The sequence below is a fragment of the Corythoichthys intestinalis genome, chromosome 15 (genome assembly GCF_030265065.1).
Source record: "Corythoichthys intestinalis isolate RoL2023-P3 chromosome 15, ASM3026506v1, whole genome shotgun sequence".
Taxonomy (NCBI): domain Eukaryota; kingdom Metazoa; phylum Chordata; class Actinopteri; order Syngnathiformes; family Syngnathidae; genus Corythoichthys; species Corythoichthys intestinalis.
Genome location: NC_080409.1, coordinates 16,263,472 through 16,287,020, shown reverse-complemented (window position 1 = coordinate 16,287,020; position 23,549 = coordinate 16,263,472). Strand labels below are relative to the sequence as shown.

General features: G+C 39.2%; 1 protein-coding gene across 2 annotated transcripts in view; it reads right to left on the bottom strand.

The window, feature by feature from the left end:
- LOC130931117 (serine/threonine-protein kinase PAK 6) overlaps positions 1–23,549 on the bottom strand; it is a 50,047-nt gene that overhangs the window by 8,213 nt on the left and 18,285 nt on the right. The window contains exons 2-7 of one of the 2 annotated variants that reach the window (XM_057859630.1): positions 19,309–19,583; positions 12,848–13,507; positions 6,347–6,877; positions 3,348–3,481; positions 282–408; positions 74–199 (exon numbers count right to left, since the gene is read on the bottom strand). In XM_057859630.1, the coding sequence (XP_057715613.1) occupies positions 74–199; positions 282–408; positions 3,348–3,481; positions 6,347–6,877; positions 12,848–13,507; positions 19,309–19,512 (1,782 nt within the window). In that variant the 5' untranslated portion in view covers positions 19,513–19,583. The remainder of the gene's footprint in view (positions 1–73; positions 200–281; positions 409–3,347; positions 3,482–6,346; positions 6,878–12,847; positions 13,508–19,308; positions 19,584–23,549) is intronic. The other variant, XM_057859628.1, reaches the window with a different exon arrangement.

Sequence of the window (23,549 nt, the reverse complement as noted above, 5' to 3'; positions counted from 1 at the left end):
ACGCACAGCCCAGATTGTAAATGTTGGCTGTGCAACAAAGATATGTTTTGGGATGAGTCACACGCCTCCTCACCTCAGTGCCATATGGCGATTTGGAAATGACTTCTGGAGCCATCCAATAAGGAGTCCCAACCAGGGACTTTCTCTTGGGGATGTCCTTACTGATCTGAGCACAAAAGCCAAAGTCGGACAGTTTGACCTGAGGAAGGAAAGAGGGGAGAATTACAGAAGTAAAATGACATATGTGAGAGAAACAAAAACAAAGCATTAAGATGGCATACTCTTCCGTCTAACGTGAGTAGTATTGAGTCACTCTTGATGTCTCTATGAATGACTCCTTGCGAGTGGAGGTAGGCCAGGGCTTGCAAGACTGCTTCACACACTGTGGCAATCTGTTCTTCACTCAGCCTGCAATGTAAATTACAGAAAAAGCATAGAGAGAGCCAGACAGATTGAGAGAGGCTATCATTTGGCAGACACATACCAATTATATTTATCACCAAATTTGTAGCACAAGACTTTAAAAAATATGAATCACCATGAATAAAAGAAATGACGAAGAGCAATTGGTTCCTTCAGAACTGACACATAACAGCACTGATTATATATACTGCATTTTCACGCCCATAAGCTAAAAGTATAAAACTTTCTCTAAGATGGACAGTGCGCCCATTGTGGGGACTGAATACAAATTGTGTCTGTCTGACTGAGCAACTTTTGAAAAGGCAGATGGATGCAAGTGAGAGCCGCATGAGAACCTTAAAGGGAGAAGTTTGCATGTGATAGGGTGCGTGTCCATATTAGCTGTAACGTTCGATTGTGTGCGTTAGGCTAAACAACATTGTTTTAGTGATGGACCCTCGAAAATGGCATCTACTGCGAAGAGACACGCTTACGAAGCAGTTCAAACTCAAGGCTATCACCTATGCCAAACAAAAAGAAACTGCCACCTATGGTGATTTTTGAGAGGAAGACGCTGCCTAAAGAAAAGCTGGATATCGGTGTTCAAAGTCAAGTTGCGAGTGGCGTGAGAGCAATGGATGACGAATGGTGAACACAGCTTTACAAAGACTGGGAGGCAACGCCGGGCGAGTTGCGCCACAATTGGCGAATGGATTGTGGATGCTTGGGCTAAGGTGTCTGCTTGCACTGCTGATCGGGCTTTCACCAAACCCGGCATCATTTCTGAGGAGGAGGAGATGAACTGCAAAGAGACTGACTTTGACAATGACGAAAGGGAACCTGCCGTGTTTGATGGAGACCTAGCCCAGCTGTTCACTTCGGATTCAGAAGATGAAAACTTTGATGGATTTATGGATTGATTAAGATTGATATGAGTACTTTGTTAAATTCTTTAATAAAGTACAATTGAACTCAGCACTAGCACACATGCTAGCGAGCATGCTAGCAGATGTTTTTCATGCGCCCAATAATGCGGTGCGCCTTGTGTGTGTGTTAAATACAAAAATATGAGCCGAAAATGAGCCTGCGCCTTTTAATATGGTGCGCCTTATGGTCGCGAAAATACGGTACAGCCACCGCATGCAATTTTGGTATTTTACAAGATTTGCAGGGGGACAAAATGCATCAGGGTGATCATCAAAGGTGGCGTAGTAAATGGTGTTATACTTACTGTATATAGCGCTTTTCCACCTTGTTTTATTGCATTTGTATCAATAAAAATAAAAAAGTCAACGTAGTGAATGCTTTAAATACTGTAGACTCACTGGATATGAAGAAACTCCTTAAAGCTTTTCAGAACAATGTAGTTTAAATAAATTAACTATGTCCCTATTTTTGGCCAACTCTAAATTTGACATAGCCCTTGTGACTCATTTTTAGAGAAATAAAAATATAAAAAATTGGTTGTATGCATACGCTTCAACATGTGTATATATGAGATGGACAGGAATACGTGTATATGTAAATACGTTTGTATGAATATATGTTTCTGTGTAAAGATATATTAATGTCTTGATCCTTGTGGTAAAGATATGTTGATGTGCTTTGTGTTTATCATGATTTTTTTTTTTACATATCTGGAACAGATTAAAAGCTTCAAAGCCTGTATTATTTGTTATATTGAGTTAATTTTGTATACACTTATAGATCACCGTAATTTTCGGAGTAAGAGGCGCACCTGACTATAAGCCGCTACCCACCAAATTTGACACAAAAACGGCATTTGTTCATAGATAAGCTGGACCATAAGCCGCAGCTGTCCTCACTGTATTATGGGATAGTTACACCAAAAGATATTAACCGAAAACACTTTGACAGCGGCATCATAAGACTGTCATAAAAGCTAATGAACCACCATGAACCTTTGAACCAATTGGCTGCAAAGCTTAATTTGGCCATCACTGCTCCCCTAGGGGAGACAGTCAACCTATGCTGCCACCTGCTGTCAACACTGTTGTCGTCCAACATGCCTCTTAGCATGCATTGTAGCGCTACAGATGCAATTAATCAAAATTCATGTTCTATGCTAATTTCTTCAGTTACTGTCCCAGTTGTTTCATGAATTGGTAGTTATGGCATTTATTAAATCTTTATTTGACAGTGGCGTGACCAGTGACCATAATTATGACATGACACTGCCATGAGAATTAATGAATGCTTATGACAGTCATTTTGTGTCATCTAGCAAATTATGTCACTTTGAATGGATGTAAAAGAGCCGCGCTGGACATAAATGGAGTTAGTGACATAATTTGCCGGATGACACTTAATGTCATCTGTCATAAGCATTCATTAATGCCCATGACTTTTTTATGTCATAATTATAACAGTGTAACGACCCCGCTATCAAATAAAGAGTTGCTTATTAACCCAAATAAATCAACAAATAAGCCGCAGTGGACTATAAGCTGCAGGATTCAAAATAAGGGAAAAAAGTAGCGGTTTATAGTCTGAAAATTACGGTAGTTTATTTTTTCTTTTTTCGCAGACAAAAGTTATAGGTGTATTAATTGTGCGTGCATTATTTGTTCCCAAATACTGTAACGACACAAATGTTGGAACTGCAAACTGTCCCACAATAACATATTGAAAACAAATACTCCATAACACATGTCAAAATTATATTATACATATTATCTTATATTGACAATGACTAATTCATACAATGTCACTTTACATATTTCAAATCCGATTTACTGTAGTCTGTGTTCCTAAGCAAGCTTGGAACGTGCAAGGAGACTTGAATGACAACCTTTGTGTGTCTTTGAGAAGCCAAAAGCAAATCACAATCTCTAGTTAATGCCACACTGCCTCCTAGTGGTCGAAGTCTGCCTAAAGTATACTCTTTATTAAAGAGCTCAGCCATGAATAGAATGAAATCGTACCTGGTTTCAGACACAATGTTGGTTAGAGCTCCACCTTGCAGGTACTCCATGATCACCCACAGTTCCTCCTCCACAAGGGCAGATTTATACATCTCCACGACGTTCCTATGTTGATAGTCCCTCATAATCACCACCTGAGGAACAAAGTGGATATTAACAGAGTGCTGGCATTCCTGTCACTGTAAAGGACAGCAATTTTATGTGCTACATTTGCAATAGTCTAGGACCTTTTTTTAATCTCATTTCCTGTCGAGAGGAAATTTTATTGTGAAAATATGGAATGTGGTGATATGACAGTCGTGAGCATTGCACAAACTTTGGGCCCTTTACTACACTCTCAATGTGTGGTCCAATATATGAGGGAACAAAAGTGAAGGGGGTTTGTTAAAATTTTAAAACCATAAATAGGCCGGCGGTCCCTGTCAACAGACTAAACAACTTTCTGCCATAAAAAGAGGGCCTGTAAAAGGGCCAATATGATGAGGACGGTCATTCTCTCAGTTTATGTTATCAATATATTTGAAATAAATTATGATATCAATTAATTTGAAATGAAAAAAAAAAAGTTTTTAGTTGTACTGAGTTAATTTTGTCTAAACCTACTGTATAGATTGGTTAATTTTTCTTTTATCCCAGACAATTGTTTTAGGTTGTTTTAATCATAGGTGGAGTTTGACTTTTGGGGCAAGGGAAGCTTAACATGTTGATGACCCCGAAACGCAGGGTCAGCAAAAAAAATGAACTTACAAGAATATTTATAATAATTAGTTGACAATGAGAGTGTTTTGTTTCCCATCATTCTTGAGGGGAATTCTAAATCAGGCTGCTTAGGCAATACTTTTCGCCAAGATCGTCATCCACTGAATATGGTACGTCCGCCGGTGTCGTGCCAATGTAGTTACCCCAGTCAAAAATTGTACCCCCTGGGCGGAGCCATATAGAGGTAGATTTGTGTCCTTATTATTCAGTCAAAAAAAGTTGCTTCAATTAAAAAAAATGTGTTTGAATGCAAAAAATAAATTTGAAACTCAATAAAATGCAAGTGAAAGCTATTTTTCTATGATTGAAATGTTTTGGGGTTTTTTTGATTGGAGTCAAGTTTTTTTTCAATTGAAGCAACATTTTTGATTGAAGTAATGTTGATTTGTGTTTGGGCCAAATTTTGGCTAGGACGTTTTTGTGTTTATTATTCAATCAAAAAATAAGTCGCTTCAAAAAATATTTATATTTTCAAATAGAAAAATCACTTCAATCAAAAAAAGAAAAAATTAAATTATAGAAAACGTTTCTGAATGCGAAAAAATATTTGAGATTTTTTTTTAATTTGCATTTGAATACTTAATCTTTCATTGAAAAAGTTTTCTTTGATTGAAGCAATCCTTTTTGTGTTTGGGCCGTATTATGGGTAGGACGTTTTTGTCATCATTTTTCAATCAAAAAATAAGTTGCTTCAAATATATATATATTTTTTCAAAAAGAAAAAATCAGTTAAAAAAAAAAAAAATTCAATCATAGAAAATGTTTTTGAATGCGGAAAAATATTTGAGATTTTTCAAATTTGCATTTGAACACTTAATTTTTCATTGAAAAAGTTTTTTTGGGTTGAAGCAATCATTTTTTGTGTTTGGGCCATATTATGGGTAGGACATTTGTGTCTAAATCATTCAATCCCCCCCAAAAAGTTGATTCAATCAAAAAATATATATATTTTTTCAATTAAAGAAAAAAAAATCATTTGAAAAATAAAACTGCCCTCCCCCATTTTATTTTTTTAAAATTATTTATATGCAAAGCAAATGACCGTCTAAGGTGCTAGTCACATGATCTATTGAAAAATAATTTTGACCCATTATAAAAATATATTTTCTGTTCATTTCATTCATTCATCAAGGCCCGCCCTTAAAATCCGCTCATGGTTTTAATTGCCTGACATGCCTCGGCGAACACTTCTGCCTTCATCGGAGAGTCACTGGTGTTGGTGTGACGCGTCTTTATCAGCCGATGGATGAAGGCATGACTCACCTGTCAGATTGACAGTTGCGTCACGCCCTCTGCTGACCATTCACCCTTCCAGGATGCTGGACCAGTTAGTAGAGTGCATGTAAACCCCAGTCGTCCCTGTTGATGGTCCTCGGGCCCCGCTTCAGTTATGTTCAGTTTAATTAAACACACATCATTAAGGATATACAGTACATGGTCATATGCAAGCAGGTCATATGATAACATGCATGAAAAGGACACTACAAAGAAGCTATTTAAAGCTTTTAGCAGGGGCCCACACTTGCCGATTTCAAGAGATGAGAGAGAGATCCGCAAGCGGGGCCCAAGGACCATCAACAGGGACAAGGGGACTTACATATACTCTACTACCTGGACCAGCATCCTGGAAGAGTGAATGGTCAGCAGAGGGCGTGACTCCCATGTCAATCTGACAGGTGAGTCACACCTTCATCCATGAGCTGATAAAGACGCGTCACACCAACACCAGTGACTCTCTGATGAATGTAGAAATGTTCGCCGAAACATGCCAGGTAGTTAAAAAAAAACTCTTAAACTATTGTTTGGGATAAAAGAAAATTTCAACTAAGATTTGTTTTTGTTTAATCTAGATATTCATGGGGCGGGGGGCTCCCTCTTTGGGGCATAAGTAAGTTAAAGTTCTTTTTCAATGTACTTGTCCAAAAGGTGACCCAGAAAACTTGCCTAACAAGAATGTCTCTATTTCTACCCATTTTTAAGTGCTTGTGAAGCTTTGGGGCAAGGGCACTGTAAAAGATGGAAACATTGGACTATTACATGGCTTATAAGCACAGGTTCCTCAAAATATATTAGAACATTAAATGAAGCTCAATGTCATGTGTTTAATGAGGGGCAAAATACCATTCTATGGCTGTGCTTACTGCTGGAGTAGTTTGAAATCTAAGGGTTGTTTTTGATGGGTTATAAAATATTTGAACCCAATCCAATCAGTGTCTTAACAAGTTTGCATAATATATTACCTCGTTAAAGAGCAACTCTCTCCTCTGCTGCCTCCGCGGGTCCATCATCTTCACCGCCACTTGCCGACCACTGTGCTTCTCTGTGGCGATGCACACCACTCCCGTTGAACCCTCCCCAATCTTCACAAAGTTTTCCAGGTAAGAACGTGGATCACCTTTATCCACCACCATCTGGAGGGCGGCCTTAAACTGTTCATGGGTTACCTTTGGTGGGTCAGGCGGTGGTCGGGGTGAAGGAAGAGGGGGTCTGAAGGCGGGTGAACATGTACCGGGAGGACTAGTTGCAAGAGAGCCTGTGGGGGAGGGTCGAGGTTGGGATGGGCTGTCCTGTCGAGGGTAAGGAGGATTGGGGCAGCCAGAGTGCCTAAGGAAAGGGTCTGGTCCATTGGGTCTTAGTCCCATGTTGGGAGACAGTCCTAAAGTGTAACTCGCTGAGGATCGGACGGTCCGTTGAGGTCTGATGCCGCTGACTAGAGGACTATTGGTGCCGGTAGGCAGGAAGCCAGAGTGATACCTCACTGCTGAATCCGTCTGCACAAGATTAGACAAAGTGAGTGATGTTCAAAAGTTAAATGGGAATTGGGTTACTTTTCATTCTGTACCGACTTCACCTCATATGAACCATGCTGGGTTATTCTAAGTAAAAAACATATGCACTTCAGGAGATCTTGCCAAGCATACATTCTTTCACTATTGACTTACCTTTTATACCAAACTTAACACTTAATGTAAAGCAAATCAATATATGGCATTGTTTATCTTGACACCCCACAAGCTAAGCATGAACATGATCCCTGGCGAACTTTAAATTATGCATGTAAATTGGAACCTCTACAGTTGAACGCCCCTGAGGTCTAATTGGCGAAATTTGTCTCTTAAGTCAGACAAAAATCACATGACCTGCCATTATGTAAACCCACACCATACCTGAAGCACAAGAAAATCCACAAGCTTCAGGCTTTTTAGGTCTATTTTGTGACAATGACAAAGACTCTGGTGCACAAGGATTATCTCCACACTTCTTTTTGCTTTTTCTTTCTTTGCTTTTCTTTGTAACGCTCGCATTGAACTGGCAAAACTTCATCGACATATTTCAATGACAAAATATCATATATAGGATCGTTGCACGTACTTATAGTATATCTTTGTCATGGCTGCTCCATCCCCAGCATATTGCAATGATTAGAAGGCCAATAATACAACAATAACAGCAATAATGGCGACGAGCCATATTATATTTTTATTGTAAATAAGGCTTGGCTTGACAGCATGGTGGAAACATTATTGATTAGCATCTACCTGCCTCACAGTTCTGAGGCTAAGGGTACAAAGTAAAGAATTTAGGGGTGTAAATCACAAATTTCTTCACGATAAAAAATCGGTTCTTTGGATAACAATACGATATTTGCCTGTATTACAAAGTGCCATGATTTGATTTCAATTCGATTGATTATATAATATGCACAGCGGAGAAAATAAGTCTGAACACCCTGCTATTGTGCATTTTCATCCACGTAGAAATTTAGGAGGAGTCTGAAATTTTTATCGAAGGTGCATGTTCACTGTGAGAGAGATAATCTAAAAAGAAAAATCCAGAAATCACAATGCATGATTTTTTTTTTAACAATTTACTTGCGTGATACAGCTGCAAATGAGTAATTTGAACACCTGTCTATCAGCTAGAATTCTGACCCTGAAAGACCTGTTAGTCCGCCTGTTAAAAGTCCACCTCCACTCGATGTATTATCTTGAATCAGATGCACTTGTTTAAGGTTGATGGTAGCATGAAGACACCTGTCCACCCCGTACAATCAGTAAGAGTCAAACTTGTAACATGGTCAAGACCGAAGAGTTGTCCAAAGACATGAGAGATAAAATTGTTCACCTCCACAAGGCTGGAAAGGGCTACGGAGCAATTGCAAAGGATCTTGGTGAAAAAAGGTCCATTGTTGGAACAATCATGACAAAATGGGAAAAGCCAAACATGACTGTCTATCTAAATCGGAGTGGATCCCCATGTAAGATATCACCTCGTGGGGTCCCAATGATCCTAAGAAAGGTAGAACTACATGACAGGAGTTGGTCAATGACCTGAAAAGAGCTGGGACCACCGTTTCCAAGGTTACTGTTGGTAATACACTAAGACATCGTGGTTTGAAGTCATGCATGGCATGGAAGGTTCCCCTGATTAAACCAGCACATGTCAAGGCCCGTCTTAAGTTTGCCTATGACCATTTGGATGATGCAGAGGAGTCATGGGAGTGTGTTTTGTGGTTAGATGAGAGTAAAATAGAACTTTTTGGTCATAATTCCACTAACCGTGTTTGCAGGAAGAATGATGAGTACTGTCTCAAGAACACCATCCCTACTGTGAAGCATAGGTGTGGTAGCGTCATGCTTTTGGGGTGTTTTTCTGCGCAAGGGACAGGACAAGTGCACTGTATTAAAGAGAGGATGACTGGGGCCCTGTATTGTGAGATTTTGGGGAACAACCTCCTTCCTTCAGTCAGAGCATTGAAGTTGGGTCAGGCCCTGGTCTTCCAACATGACAATGCACCCAAGCACACAGCCTGGAAAACCAAGGATTGGCTCTTTAAGAAGCATACATTTCTAGCAAGGCCTAGCCCGGGGGCTGGCAAACCGTGTTTTGAGAGCCACATGCTGCTCTTTAGCGCTGCCCTAGTGGCTCCATGGTGCATTTTCAAAAATGTTTGACAATGGACAAAGATGGTAGAGGGAAATATATTTTTTGTTTTGATATGGTTTCTGTAGGATGACAAAAATGACACAAACATTCTTAACATTTTCCAATGCTGTAAAAATGTGTAGAATAAATATTAAATTTCAACATTTCTGTCAACGAAGATTTGCATCATAGCCTGTGACACACGTTTCTATCAGCAGGGCGGGATGCTATGGCATTATATTGCTGCCTCTTTTCTGAGCAAGCAATAATGAATTTTGAGCACACCTCCTGCTCTCGCTCAATTTCTTGTCACCTGCGCTCGTCAGTATGTTTTTTCTCTGTGCGCTCAGTTGAGCACACGCTACTAACGTGTCACAAAGCCAACCATTCAGAGAGTTTGCGGAAGTACACTGGTTGGCTGTTTGCCCTCCAATTAAATCACTTGTTATATTCGCCCGGAAAAAGCAAGGGAGACGGACGACTTCAACAGGAGAAGGGTGACTTCATTGAAACAACGTACAACAGTATTTATTATCATAACTGTATTGCACTAAAGTATATAAGACAATATCATCACTAAAGTACATGAGACAATGATACATGACACGTTCCATTTTGTTGTTTTTCAAAACTTCAAAATAAAAACGACGTCAAAAATCGGATTGCTTTCTTGCATTTCTATAATTTCAAAAAAATCAATGAAACATTCATTCAATTCACATTCATTCATTATTATTATAATGAAGTTAAACTTGAGGTGGCATACAACAGAGTAGTCACGTGGTGCGTGGGATGCATGGCAGGGAAAATAAACCTTAAATCATGACGGCTCATTATGTATTTTTAGCCGACAGTCATTTTGATAGTAGGCTAATATAGAGTGGGGCAAATAAGTATTTAGTCAACCACTAATTGTGCAAGTTCTCCCACTTGAAAATATTAGAGAGGCCTGTAATTGTCAACATGGGTAAATCTCAACCACGAGAGACAGAATGTGGGGGAAAAAAAACAGAAAATCACAATGTTTGATTTTTAAAGAATTTATTTGCAAATCATGATGGAAAAAAGGTAATTGGTCAATACCAAAAGTTCATCTCAATACTTTGTTATGTATCCTTTGTTGGCAGAGGCGTCGCAACCCATTAGGCAAACCAGGCAATTGCTTAGGGCCCCCAGTCAGCAGGGGCCCCCAGAGGGCCAACAGATTTAGCACACGCAGCTTTACTGCACTGTTGCAACGACAAGTCTAGGAAGTGTTTCAATACCATGGAATCATTTGGCAGATTACGTAATGATTCTGTTATCAATCCCAATCAGCACTAACCATGTCACATAGATTATACATGTTTAAGAAATTCCAATCAGCTATTAATACCACATGATTGCTTCAAGAGTGACTCACCAAATACTCTCTGGAAAGTCCTTGACGAGTTGTTTTATGTTGATTTTCACAGGCCACCTCATTATTCATGTGACTACTTCAACAAATGGTGATTTTTCCCAAAAAGTCTATTAATGGGTCTATCGTATTCCTTGTCGAATACTCTATAAGAAAAATACAACATATACTGTATGCATCTAAAATAATCCTACACAATTTTATTAGCAAATTTAATACTTATTTCGGTCAGTAGTCCACCAATCAGAGTTTTTTTAGGGAATAATTTGAATTTTGTGGGTCGTACGGCCAATCTGACAACTGATTTCACACAAAGGTATATACCTCCGCATCCGATGGTGGTATTTTTGTGTTGCTACTCTTTCTTCTAATGCTCCAAGTCCAATTGTCCCCCTTACTTTCACACGCTCGAAGGGCCCCATGTTGCTTGTTGCCTGGGGCCCCCAGGGACCCTTGCGACACCTCTCTTTGTTGGCAATAACGGAGGCCAAACGTTTTCTGTTACTCTTCACAAGCTTTTCACACACTGTTGCTGGTATTTTGGCCCATTCCTCCATGCAGATCTCTTCAAGAGCAGTGATGCTTAGGGGCTGTCGTTGGGCAACACGGACTTTCAACTCCCGCTTCACCCTGTGGCGTCAAAATGATAAGAACGGTGAGCAAAAAACCCAGAACCACACAGGGAACCTAGTGAATGACCTATAGAGAGTTGGGACCACAGTAACAAAGGCTACTATCAGTAACACAATGCGCCGCCAGGGACTCAAATCCTGCACTGCCAGACGTGTCCCCCTGCTGAAAAAAGTACACGTCCAGGCCCGTCTGCTGTCCGCTAGAGAGCATTTGGATGATCCAGAAGAGCACTGGGAGAATGTGTTATGGTCAGATGAAACCAAAATAGAACTTTTTGGTAGAAACACAGGTTCTCGTGTTTGGAGGAAAAAGAATACTGAATTGCACCATACCCACTGTGAAGCATGTTGGTGGAAACATCATGCTTTGGGGCTATTTTTCTGCAAAGGGACCAGGACGACTGATTTGTGTAAAGGAAAGAATGAATGGGGCCATGTATCGAGAGATTTTGAGTGAAAATCTCCTTCCATCAGCAAGAGCATTGAAGATGAGACGTGGCTGGGTCTTTCAGCATGACATTGATCCCAAACACACAGCCAGGGCAACAAAGGAGTGGCTTCGTAAGAAGCATTTCAAGGTCCTGGAGTGGCCTAGCCAGTCTCCAGATCTCAACCCCATAGAAAATCTGTGGAGGGAGTTGAAAGTCCGTGTTGCCCTACGACAGCCCCACAACATCACTGCTCTAGAGGAGATCTGCATTGAGGAATGGGCCAAAATACCAGCAACAGTGTGTGAAAAGCTTGTTAAGAGTTACAGAAAACGTTTGGCCTCTGTTATTGCCAACAAAGGGTACATAACAAAGTATTTAGATGAACTTTTGGTATTGACCATATACTTATTTTCCACCATGATTTGAAAATAAATTCTTTAAAAATCAAACAATGTGATTTTCTGTTTTTTTTTTCCACATTCTCTCTTGGTTGAGGTTTACCCATGTTGACAATTACAGGGCTCTCTAATATTTTCAAGTGGGAGAACTTGCACAATTAGTGGTTGACTAAATACTTATTTGCCCCACTGTAGCTAATACAGATACATACAGCATGTGTTTAATTTTTTTGTGGCTCCAATTGTTTTCAGTTTTTTTTTTTTTTTTTTTTTTTTTTTTGTCTAATATGGCTCTTTCAACATTTTGGGTTGCCGACCCCTGGCCTAGAAGGTCTCCAGACCTAAACCCAATAGAAAACCTTTGGAGGGAGCTCAAACTCCATGTTTCTCAGCAACAGCCCATAAACTTGACTGATGGTGGGCCAAGATCCCTCCTGCAATGTGTGCAAACCTGGTGAAAAACTACAGGAAACGTTTGACTTCTGTAATTGCAAAAAAAGGATACTGTACCAAATATTAACATTTGTTTTTCTCAGGTGTTCAAATACTTATTTGCAGCTGTATCACACAAATGAATCATTAAAAAATCATAAATTGTGATTTGTGGATTTTTTTTTTTTTAGATGATCTTTCTCACAGGGGACATGCACCTACGATGAAAATTTCAGACCCCTCCATGATTTCTAAATTGGACAACTTGCAAAATAGCAGGTTGTTCAAATACTTTTTTCTTCACTGTATATGATCAATACATTCAGTTACATTTAATCTAAAAACTAATTTTTGGCAATTTTGTTGTTGAAACATTTCAGACATTTTTAATAGATCAATCACATTTTCTCCTGCTGTGAGATGTTGTTTATCATGGGTTCCGATATAGTATGTTGAGATGTTTGTGAATCACGTGTAAAATGGTGTAAAGAAAGTGGTATGATATAATATATGTCAGGCTTACTTTTAAATCGTAGGAGGAGAATGGCCTCCCTGGGCTGTTCTGAGGGTGCATGTACATCGGTACACTTGGCCGAAGCTCCGTCGGGGTGACACTCTGATCTTGGTGCTGCTGCAGACTCATAGCTGGGCTATAGAACCATGCAACAGGTATTTGATTTGGTGGCATTCCTCTGGCCAGCTGAAAGTCTCTCTTCCATATGACTCTTTCCTGAGGGCTGGCCACATCACCACCCATATAAGAGCCGTGACTCGGCACCGCAATGTTCTGGTTCTGGCCTGTTTGTAATAGTCCCTCCAGTGGGCTATCGCCAACCTCAAAGCTTGAAGTAGCCTTTGGTAGTATCCCATTGGGCTGCAAAGTGATGCTCTTTTTCATGCCCAAGTAGGGAGTGTTGGACTCACTGTGGATGTTCCTGGCTTTGTCTCGCCAATGATCCTGAGCCGCATCCTCTTCATCTTCATCATCTTGAATCAGGCCTTCGTATTGGTAAGTGTCGCCCTCGTTCACCTCACCGAGCCTTCCCAAAGACTGGGCCCTCTTCCTGGCTGAGGGGCTGCTCTTTCGCAAAGAATTGGAGCTGGTCACAGACAGCCGGCTCATATCGTTGATCATGGCTGTGATGTAGTCTCCATGACCGATCATGCTCCCACGCACAATGGTCTGAAAGAGGAGAGGAATTAAAGTAGAGTATGGTTTGATACTGAAAAGAATAATGAGGGTTACATAATCATTGTTCAAAGCCAAGTTAAATTTAGACTCCGGAAACTGTAAAGGACAAAATTGTCAAGACTCAAACTAAATCCCCCCGAGGCTTTTGAAAATATACTCGAAAGATAGTGGGTGAGCAAATGTTAAAAAAAAAACACACACACACACACACCGTAAGAGGACTTTTGATGGTATGCTAAGAAAAGAAGGCATGTTGAGGCAATGGACCCAAGCATGCTTTGACAAGAAACGAGACAACCACAAAATGTTTAGACAATGCAACACTAATATAGAGCACCTTGTGCCTCATTAGTCACTTTGAGGGTAAAGTCAAGCTCAGTTTATGCTGGGCAAAAGCCTCTTTTGTGTCTTGCACTGTGTACACATCACACGGGAGTGAGATCGGATGACATCTCACCTAGCATCTCTAAGAAAGGTAAAAGAATCGCCTTTTCAGGTATAACATTTTAGAAGAGGAACATATCATAATAGAATACAATGGAATACAAGAGAATAGACAATGTCATAAAAACTAAGGGTGGGCAGCCAGCGTGAGATTTTTTTACAATCCTCTTTGTGAAATATATATGCAGAATCTTAACAATAGATTGTAATAAAATCTTTTTACATACACTAAGGCGCGACGACAACAAATTGATTAAGTTTATTATAGTTAATTAATAAATTAGTTGCCAACGAATTTGATAATTTATGTTGGCAGCTATGAGCAGTTCCGTTTGGGTCCTTGTTTGTGTGTAATGTGAGGCTGCATGTGTGCCAGTAATTATAGCAAGAAAGAGAGTGTTCACTGTTAGTCTCAGGTTTAGTAGCTGAATCAATAATATTTACGCGGTAGTCTGGGGCCGTTTAAATGGTGACGCTCCAAGAATACGACATATTTCATGTTCATTTTTCCATCTCCATTCGAACGATGTCGCAATTCATGTGAAAACGATGAAGTATTCATGCCAGGCCCAAGGGGGCAGTGCAGTTTTACAAGGCAACAGCCAATGATGTACTTCCTTGACAACAACCTCCTCAGCCTGGAAGGCAACATACTAACCCACTCGAAGCAATGGCATCCACGCGTTTTTTTCTTTTGCTTCAAAAGGCACAAAAATGTGAATATAAAAAATATCTGAATTTAAAAAATATATATTACAAAAACAGTCAATTAATCATTGTGTGGACTTAAAGTCGAAGGACAGGAGTATCCCACGAAATATGAAAGCTGGACGATAAGATAATGTGTGGGATTAAATAAGTTTTTCTTCTTTTTGAGTGCAAACAATTATTCTGAACTATACTGTATTTCTGTTTCTTTCATACATGCTCGAAATTTTTGAAGGAAATAGTCGTTCATTTTGTCTTCATTGTTACTTACAACGTGTCTAAAACAACTCAAAGTCAAATTGTGAAGGTAATTTAAAAAAGTGACATTTATCATATTTATCAATTAATCGTTTAATTAATCGTGCAATTAATCGATTACAAGAAAATTATCGTTAATTGCAGCCCTAACGTAGACACATTCTGTCTTAAAGGACCACCCCCTAACCCCCCAAAAATCATGACGATGTAATTATAAACACACATCATTCATCCCTCAAGGTCAGGGGTCGGACAGAGTTTGTGGTGGTTCTTATATTATCATATTCTTTTTTTGTTTGTTTGTTTTTTTCATAATTTTCGACCCAATATCCAGGCTGAGCCCAAAAAACTGGGAATTTTTAACAATCCAATAAAACCAAGAATGATAGGAAAAACATATTTTATTCATAGTAATTTAAACCGTAAAATATGCCATTTAAGAAACAATCATAAAATTTTCATTTTAAAATGACGTCGTTTAGATGACGTGGTCTGCATGAGATCATTCTTGAAACCAGCTGTTGACCCCTGTTGTAAAAATTGGATTTTTTTTGCATATTGGCAGACATGAGCAAGTAGCTGGACTATGAGACAGTGATATTGAGCAAGTAAACAATCTGCCACTTCAGTAACAATAGCTAATTTCGCATGAAATTGACTGTATCCCAGCCCAGATGAGGAATTAATGAGGAATCTCAACAGCAGATTTCAAGAATGCATTCGTACAGGAGGACGCCGTTTAAAGAACGTCATTTTTAAAACATAAAACATTCCATCATTGTTTCTTAAATAGCATGTTTTAAGGTTTCAATTACGATCAATAAAATATTTTTTCTTTCATCACCCTTGGTTTTATTGGATTGTTTTTTGGGGGAGTCACCTTGTATTTGGTGGCCAAAACTTTGATGCATCTCTATTATAAATATACTTTATAAGTTTTCATATACAGACGCACACATACACAAACAGTGTATAGAAAGCCCTGAGCTTGTACAGGTGGGAATTCAAACAAAAATGACAAAAAAGATAGATAAAAAATTATGTCAACGTACCTTATGCAACCTTAGGATGTTTTACTTTCATTTTTGGGGTGTAAAATTTATTCTAAAAGAAGGCGCAATCTAAACAAAGACTAGAGAGAAACAAGAACGTGGCAAAAGAAGAAAAAGAAGTAGCGCTTACTCCGGAAGTTGAGTGAAGTGACAAGCCTGTGTTGTCACTTTTACCAGAGTTGAGGCACTTTTTTGGATTTGTTGACTTTTACAGTAGTAAGACTTGGGGCACATTATGAATGCAAAAATAGAGACTATAATTTAACGTTTTATGTTTTATTGTTCAAGCAAGAGCAGAAGAACATTAGGGACATAACACTATCAACTTTTTAGGATGCTCAAATTGCCCCCACCAACAGTTAAGCAACCTTATTTGCATTGCACAGTATAAGGAGTTCAGTTATATAGGTACAGTGTATCACAAAAGTGAGTACACCCCTCGCATTTCTACAGATATTCAAGTACGGTATATCTTTTCATGGGACAACACTGACAAAATGACACTTTGATACAAGAAAAAGTAGTCTGTGTGTAGTTTATATAATAGAGGTAATTTAATTTCCCCTCAAAATAACTCAAAATATAGTACTCAATTTGGACATTTCGGGATATACGTTTTTTCATAGGGGTGTACTCAATTTTGTTGCCAGGGGTTTAGATATTACTGGCTATATTTTGAGTTATTTTGAGGGGAAAATAAATTCACTCTATTATATAAGCTGCACAAAGACTACTTTTCATTGTGGCAAAGTGTCATTTTGTCAGTGTTGTCCCATGAAAACATATACTTAAATATCTGCAGAAATGCGAGGGGTTTACTCACTTTTGTGATACACCGTATTTTGAAAACTTCCTGAGTAAATGTCTGGAATTTATTAGCTAATTTAAATTGCAATATTTTAACACAAATTATATTAACATGCACAAGAAATACAAACTTGTTAATCATTAACTGAATATCTATAAGGGGGTAATCCTTAGTTCACTACATTTCTTACAGTTTAATTAACCTTAACAGTAGAAAACACACAGGAGGGCATTTCTCTCAACGCAGCTTCCTCCTCGAGTTCAAGAAATTCACACAGATTAATGTTATGCTAAGTCTGATGCAGGTCAGACTTTCAGTAGCAAAATTAGTGGTGTGTTCCTCACCTCCACAACATTGACGTCTTTTTAATATTACTTAAAGTGGCTGCTGCTGGCGGAAAAAAATTCGAATACCCCTCGTCTCCGAAAGGGGCGGAGGAGGCGGCATGTTGTATTTCTGTTGGGCTGTGAATGCGTGTGTCTGTTAAGTCATCAGCCAATCAACCGTGCGTTTGAGGGAAAAAAATGGACTGGCACATTCAGCAAGTGAAAAGAGGGGAATGTAAGTCCGAACTTAATGAAAGTACTGTAATTCACTTAATAATGGTCGGGTCAACTGTATCCTTACAACATATGGGAAGACAATCTAAATGACCTATATAACTGAAGTCATTATATTATGCAAATAAGGTTGCTTAAAAGTTGGTGGGGACAATTTGAGCATCCTGAAAAGTTGGTAGCAATGGCGTAGGTTTGATTTCAACATTGGTAGGGACGATATGGCATAACCTGCATGTACACTCTTTGCTGGGGATAGGGCGTTCTTAATGATCAATGCAAAAGTAAATCTGTATTGACTTATTCTAACTTTTATGGGTGTTGGTTCAGATTACACCATTCTATTCAGACATTTGTTTTCAAAATTTACCAAAAAAACTTTTTGAAAACTTCCAGAAAAAATGTCCGCATTTTATGAGCAAATTTAAATTGCATTATTTGAACATAAATTATATTAAGATACACAATAAGTAAAAGCTTTTTAATAATCGCTTAACTATCTAGGAATGCAAAAAAAAAACAAAAAATAAAACATTTGTCTTCAGACCACTCAACATTGTCTAAATAAAGAAATTAAATAAAACTGAAAAAATGTCTTTGTCAGGAAATAACCCAAAAAAAAAACCACCTCTCTAAGCAGCTACCTACTCGAGTTTTGCAGGTTTGCAAGTTCACACAGTTTAATGTTATGCTAACAGGTCGGGCATTCAGTAGCAAAATGTGTGTTGTGTTCCCCACTTCCATAACATTGACATCTTTTTATATTTCTTACATTGGCTGCTGCTGGCCGAAATAAAAATGTCTAATATCCCTAATAGCTAATATCTGTGTTTGTGTGTGTGGTGGTGGTGGTGGTGGGGGAGGGGGGGGGGGGGGTCCCAAGTCATCAGCCAATCAATTGTGCGTTTAGGAGGAAAAAAATGGACTGGCACATTCAGCAAGTGAAAATAGGTACATGTAAGTCTGAACATAATGAAAATAATTCACTTAATAATTGGTGGGGTCAATTAAAACATTTGAGAAGACAATCTAAAAGGCCTACAGTATTAACTGAGGTCATTATATAACGCAAATAAGGTTGCTTAAAAGTTGGTGGGGACGATTTGAGCATCCTGAAAAGTTGATAGTGTTATGTCCCTACCGTCCCGATGCAAACCAACGCCCTTGCGCACTAGCGTTCAACGCAACGAGCACCCCTGATTTAGACCATCAATTGATTAGATTCATATTAGTAAGAAATGTTGCCCTGAACACCGTTCACCCAATCTGTTTGGTTTTATTAATCTCCCGTCCTGAGCAAAAAGTGTAAATGCAGATTATGGTGTTATATCGTCTTTACCACTGATGAGACCAAACCTACGCCCTTGTATTCAAGGAAGGAGTCAGCTCTACGTTTGCCTTTCCTTTTTTTTTATATGACCGTTTTTTTTTTTTTCACGCTTTTTAGGTGACACATTGGATGTGATTAATTGCCAACATGGGTCAATAAATTTTGTTGCCCCAGGCTTCAACATTTTACAGTCACTGTACACAGTAGTGTCATTAGCCCAACCCCCCTGACAGACATGGGGAAAAAATCATTTAGCTTCCGTTTTATCACTTTCTGAAATAGCAGGAATTCTCAGTAGTGCTGGGTGGCACTTTCACAACATTTATTCCATAAGTAGTAGAATTTAACTCATTTGCTGCCATTGACAGTGCTAGATGTCGACGACGATAATGAAGCTCTTTTTTATTATTCCACTGTTAATTTAAATGAGTTTGACACTAGTAGACGTCCGATCCATTTGAACTGGGAGGTTGGCAGCCACCCTCCCAGTTCGAATGGATCGGACATCTTGCGCTGTAAGTGGCAGCCGTTGAGTTAAGATGAAATGTTTGCATTAGCTACCGATTGCAAACCAAAGGCGTTGGCTGAATGATTCATTCGTATGAGGTAGGAACAGGATGGTGGGTGTGGTGTACCTTCTTGGGCCTCAGCTCCACTTCCGTGATCCTGGAAGGGTCCACCACGGGCCTGGGCCTGCGCAAGTTCTCTATCAGGCTTTGCCATTGTGTTGGCAGGCCAATAAAGCAGCCTCGCTTGGAGTCGAATGACGTGTGGACACGGTGCTCAAAGTTTTTAGGCGCTGATATGTCTGGCCTCTTCTTTTTCTTCTTGCGAAACATCCTCACGTCCACAGGGAAGGCAGGCTGCCTGTGTCAAAATATCCCTGTAGAGACACGTTTTCATTTTTCACCTGTAAAAGCAGTGAGTAATTGCTATGATATACAGTAAGAGCTTAAATGCTGGCAAAGTTAAATACAGAACAGAACATATTTGACAACAATGTACTGTGGGGCAAATAAGCTTTTACTCAACCACTAATTGTGCAAGTTCTCCCACTTGAAAATATTAGAGAAGCCTGTAATTGTCAACATGGGTAAACCTCAACCATGAGAGACAGAATGTGGAGGAAAAAAAAAAAACTGAAAATCACATTGTTTGATTTTTAAAGAATTTATTTGCAAGTCATGGTGTGTAAGTATTTGGTCAATACCAAAAGTTCATCTCAATACTTTGTTATGTACCCTTTGTTGGCAATAACGGAGGCCAAATGTTTTCTGTAACTCTTTTCAAGCTTTTCACACACTGTTGTTGGTATTTTGGCTCATTCCTCCATGCAGATCTCCTCTAGAGCAGTGATGTTTTGGGGCTGTCGTTGGGCAACACGGACTTTCAACTCTCTCCACAGATTTTCCATGGGGTTGCAATCTGGAGATTGGCTAGGCCACTCCAGGACCTTGAAATGCTTCTTACGAAGCCACTCCTTTGTTGCCCTGGCTGTGTGTTTGGGATCATTGTCATGCTGAAAGACCCAGCCACGTCTCATCTTCAATGCTCTTGCTGATGGAAGGAGATTTTCACTCAAAATCTCTCGATACATGGCCCCATTCATTCTTTCCTTTACACAGATCAGTCGTCCTGTCGTCCCTTTGCAGAAAAACAGCCCCAAAGCATGATGTTTCCATCCCCATGCTTCACAGTGGGTATGGTGTTCTTCTGATGCAATTCAGTATTCTTTCTCCTCCAAAACACGACAACCTGTGTTTCTACCAAAAAGTTCTATTTTGGTTTCCTCTGACCATAACACTTTCTCCCAGTCCTCTTCTGGATCATCCAAATGCTCTCTAGCGGACCGCAGACGGGCCTGGACGTATACTGGCTTCAGCAGTGCAGAATTTGAGTCCCTGGCGGCGCGTTGTGTTACTGATAGTAGCCTTTGTTACTGTGGTCCGAGCTCTCTGTAGGTCATTCACTAGGTCCCCCCGTATGGTTCTGGGATTTTTGCGCACCGTTCTTGTTATAATTTTGATGGCACGCAGTGAGATCTTGCATGGAGCCCCAGATCGTGGGAGATTATCAATGGTCTTGTATACCAATACCAATGTCTTCCATTTTCTAATAATTGCTCCCACAGTTGATTTCTTTACACCAATCTTTTTACCTATTGCAGATTCAGTCTTCCCAGCCTGGTGCAGGTCTACAATTTTGTCTCTGGTGTCCTTGGACAGCTCTTTGGTCTTGGCCATAGTGGAGTTTGGAGTGTGACTGACTGAGGTCGTTTATACCATTAATGAGTTAAAGTGCCATTAATACAGGTAACGAGTGGAGCCTCGTTAGACCTTGTTAGAAGAAGTTAGACCTCTTTGACAGCCAGAAATCTTTCTTGTTTGTAGAGGACCAAATACTTATTCTCCACTCTAATTTGGAAATAAATTCTTTAAAAATCAAACATTGTGATTTTCTGTTTTTTTTCCACATCATGTCTCTCATGGTTGAGGTTTACACATGTTAACAATTACAGGCCTCTCTAATCTTTTCAAGTAGGAGAACTTGCACAATTGGTGGCTGACTAAATACGCATTTGCCCCACTGTAAGTGTCAGAACATTTTTCATGTTATATTGCTAAAAAATTTGGATCATCTGAAGAAAACACGTGCAGGGATGTGACAGTGTTACTATTACATACACTTAGTTGATTTTACTACCACAAATGTGATTTGCATTTAAGTTTGTATAATTATAAGTTATATTATAATAGGTTTATGTTAGAATCTAGTTAAATGTGTTGACACAGGAAGTCATTTTCAAGCAGTATGGAGTGAGTGGTGTCAGTGGTACAGTTGTTGTAATTAAAACTACTGTAAATACGCTGGGTATTTAGTGCCAGGACACTTATTGGCAGCCATTGACGGTGATAAACGAACCAAACCTGTTATCAAAATGAGCTGTTTTTTCATTGATCACACTTTGGCAAATTAACTCTTATAACACTTAACCCCATTGTTCTGTAAGAAATCTGCTTATATTTTTCTAGTTGTTTGAATTTAATCTGTGATTTAACTCAGAAAATACTAAAATACAGCCTTTTTTCAAGTTTCGAAATGTAAAAAGAACCAGTGATTTTTGCGTACCTAACTTGAAAAACCAGTCAATTTTGGCCTGAACAGAATAAAAGGGTTAAAGTCAGAATATACTTAGATCAAAAACCTTCCTACTGTTGTAACGACTTTAATCATTGGATTGGACCATTTTATATGATAGGGTCTGGGAGAGATTTTCAAGTACTGCAATTTTCGGACTATAAGCCTCTACTTTTTTCCCTCATTTTAAATCCTATGGCTTATAGTCCAGTGCGGCTTATTTCTTGATTTATTTGCGTTAATAGGTAACACTTTTTTTTTTAACAGCGACTAGCATAAGACCGTCGTAATTATGACATGACACTGTCAAGGGCATTAACGAATGCTTATTACAGATGTCATTACGTGTCATCGGGCAAATTTAGTCACTTACGCCATTTCTGTCCAACTCTGATCTTTTACATCCATTCAAAAGTGAGATAATGACACTAAATGATATCTGTCATAAACATTCATTAATGCTTATGACAGTGTCATGTCATAATTGTGATGGTGTTATGACAGTCTTATGACCCCGGTGTCAAATAAAGTGTTACCTGTTAATATCTTTTGGTATAAATATCCCATAATACAATGAGGACGGCTGCGGCTTATAGTCTGGTACGGCTTATCTATGAACAAATGCCGTTTTCGTGTCAAATTTGGTGGGTGGCGGCTTATAGTCAGGTGCGCCTTATAGTCCGAAAATTACAGTAGGTCCAGTTGCGGCCCGGAGTACTCGCAGGGGGCGCGTGTTTGGCGGATGACGAACGTTTGAGCTGATTGATCGTTGAAAGCACTGGGTGTGGTTGGTGGATAGTGAAAAATTGATCTGATTGGTTGTTGAAAGCAATGGGCGTGGTTGGCGGATGACGAACGCTGGATCTGATTGGTCTTTGATAGCAATGGATAAGAACTCAAGCTGGACAGAAGAGGTCACTCTTCAGGGAAGACACAAAACCATTCCTCTAGCATCTAATTTTAGAGCTACAGTGTATCACAAAAGTGAGTACACCCCTCACATTTCTGCAGATGTTTAAGTATATCTTTTCATGGGACAACACTGACAAAATGACACTTTGACACAAGAAAGCCCGCCCATCTCATCAGACCATAGAACATGGTTCCAGTAATCCATGTGCTTTGTTGACATATCATAAGCAAACTGTTTGCGGGCTTTCTTGTGTACCGTCTTCAGAAGAGGCTTCCTCCTGGGGTGACAGCCATGCACACCAATTTGTTGTAGAGTGCAGCGTATGGTGTGAGCACTAACAGGCTGACCCCCCACCTCTTCAATCTCTGCAGCAATGCTGACAGCACTCCTGTAATGAGTCACATGACATTTTGGAGGGAAAATGACAAGCAGTACTCAATTTGGACATTTAGGGATTTACGTAGTTTCTATGGGGTGTACTCACTTTTGTTGTCAGGGGTTTAGATATTAACGGCTATATTTTGAGTTATTTTGAGGGGAAAATAATTAACTCTATTATGTAAACTGCACACAGACTACTTTTCATTGTGTCAAAGTGTCATTTTGTCAGTGTTGTCCCAAGATATACTAAAATATCTGCAGAAATGCAAGGGGTGTACTCACTTTTGTGATACACTGTAGATATATTAATCCTTTAAAGTAATATAGTTAAATTTTCGATAGGATTATATAAATCATAATATTCCAAGGTGTAGTTAAGTTTATAGTTAAAGAAATATATGATTTCTATTTATAAGTTAGCCTAGTTAAATTTAGGGCTCAAAC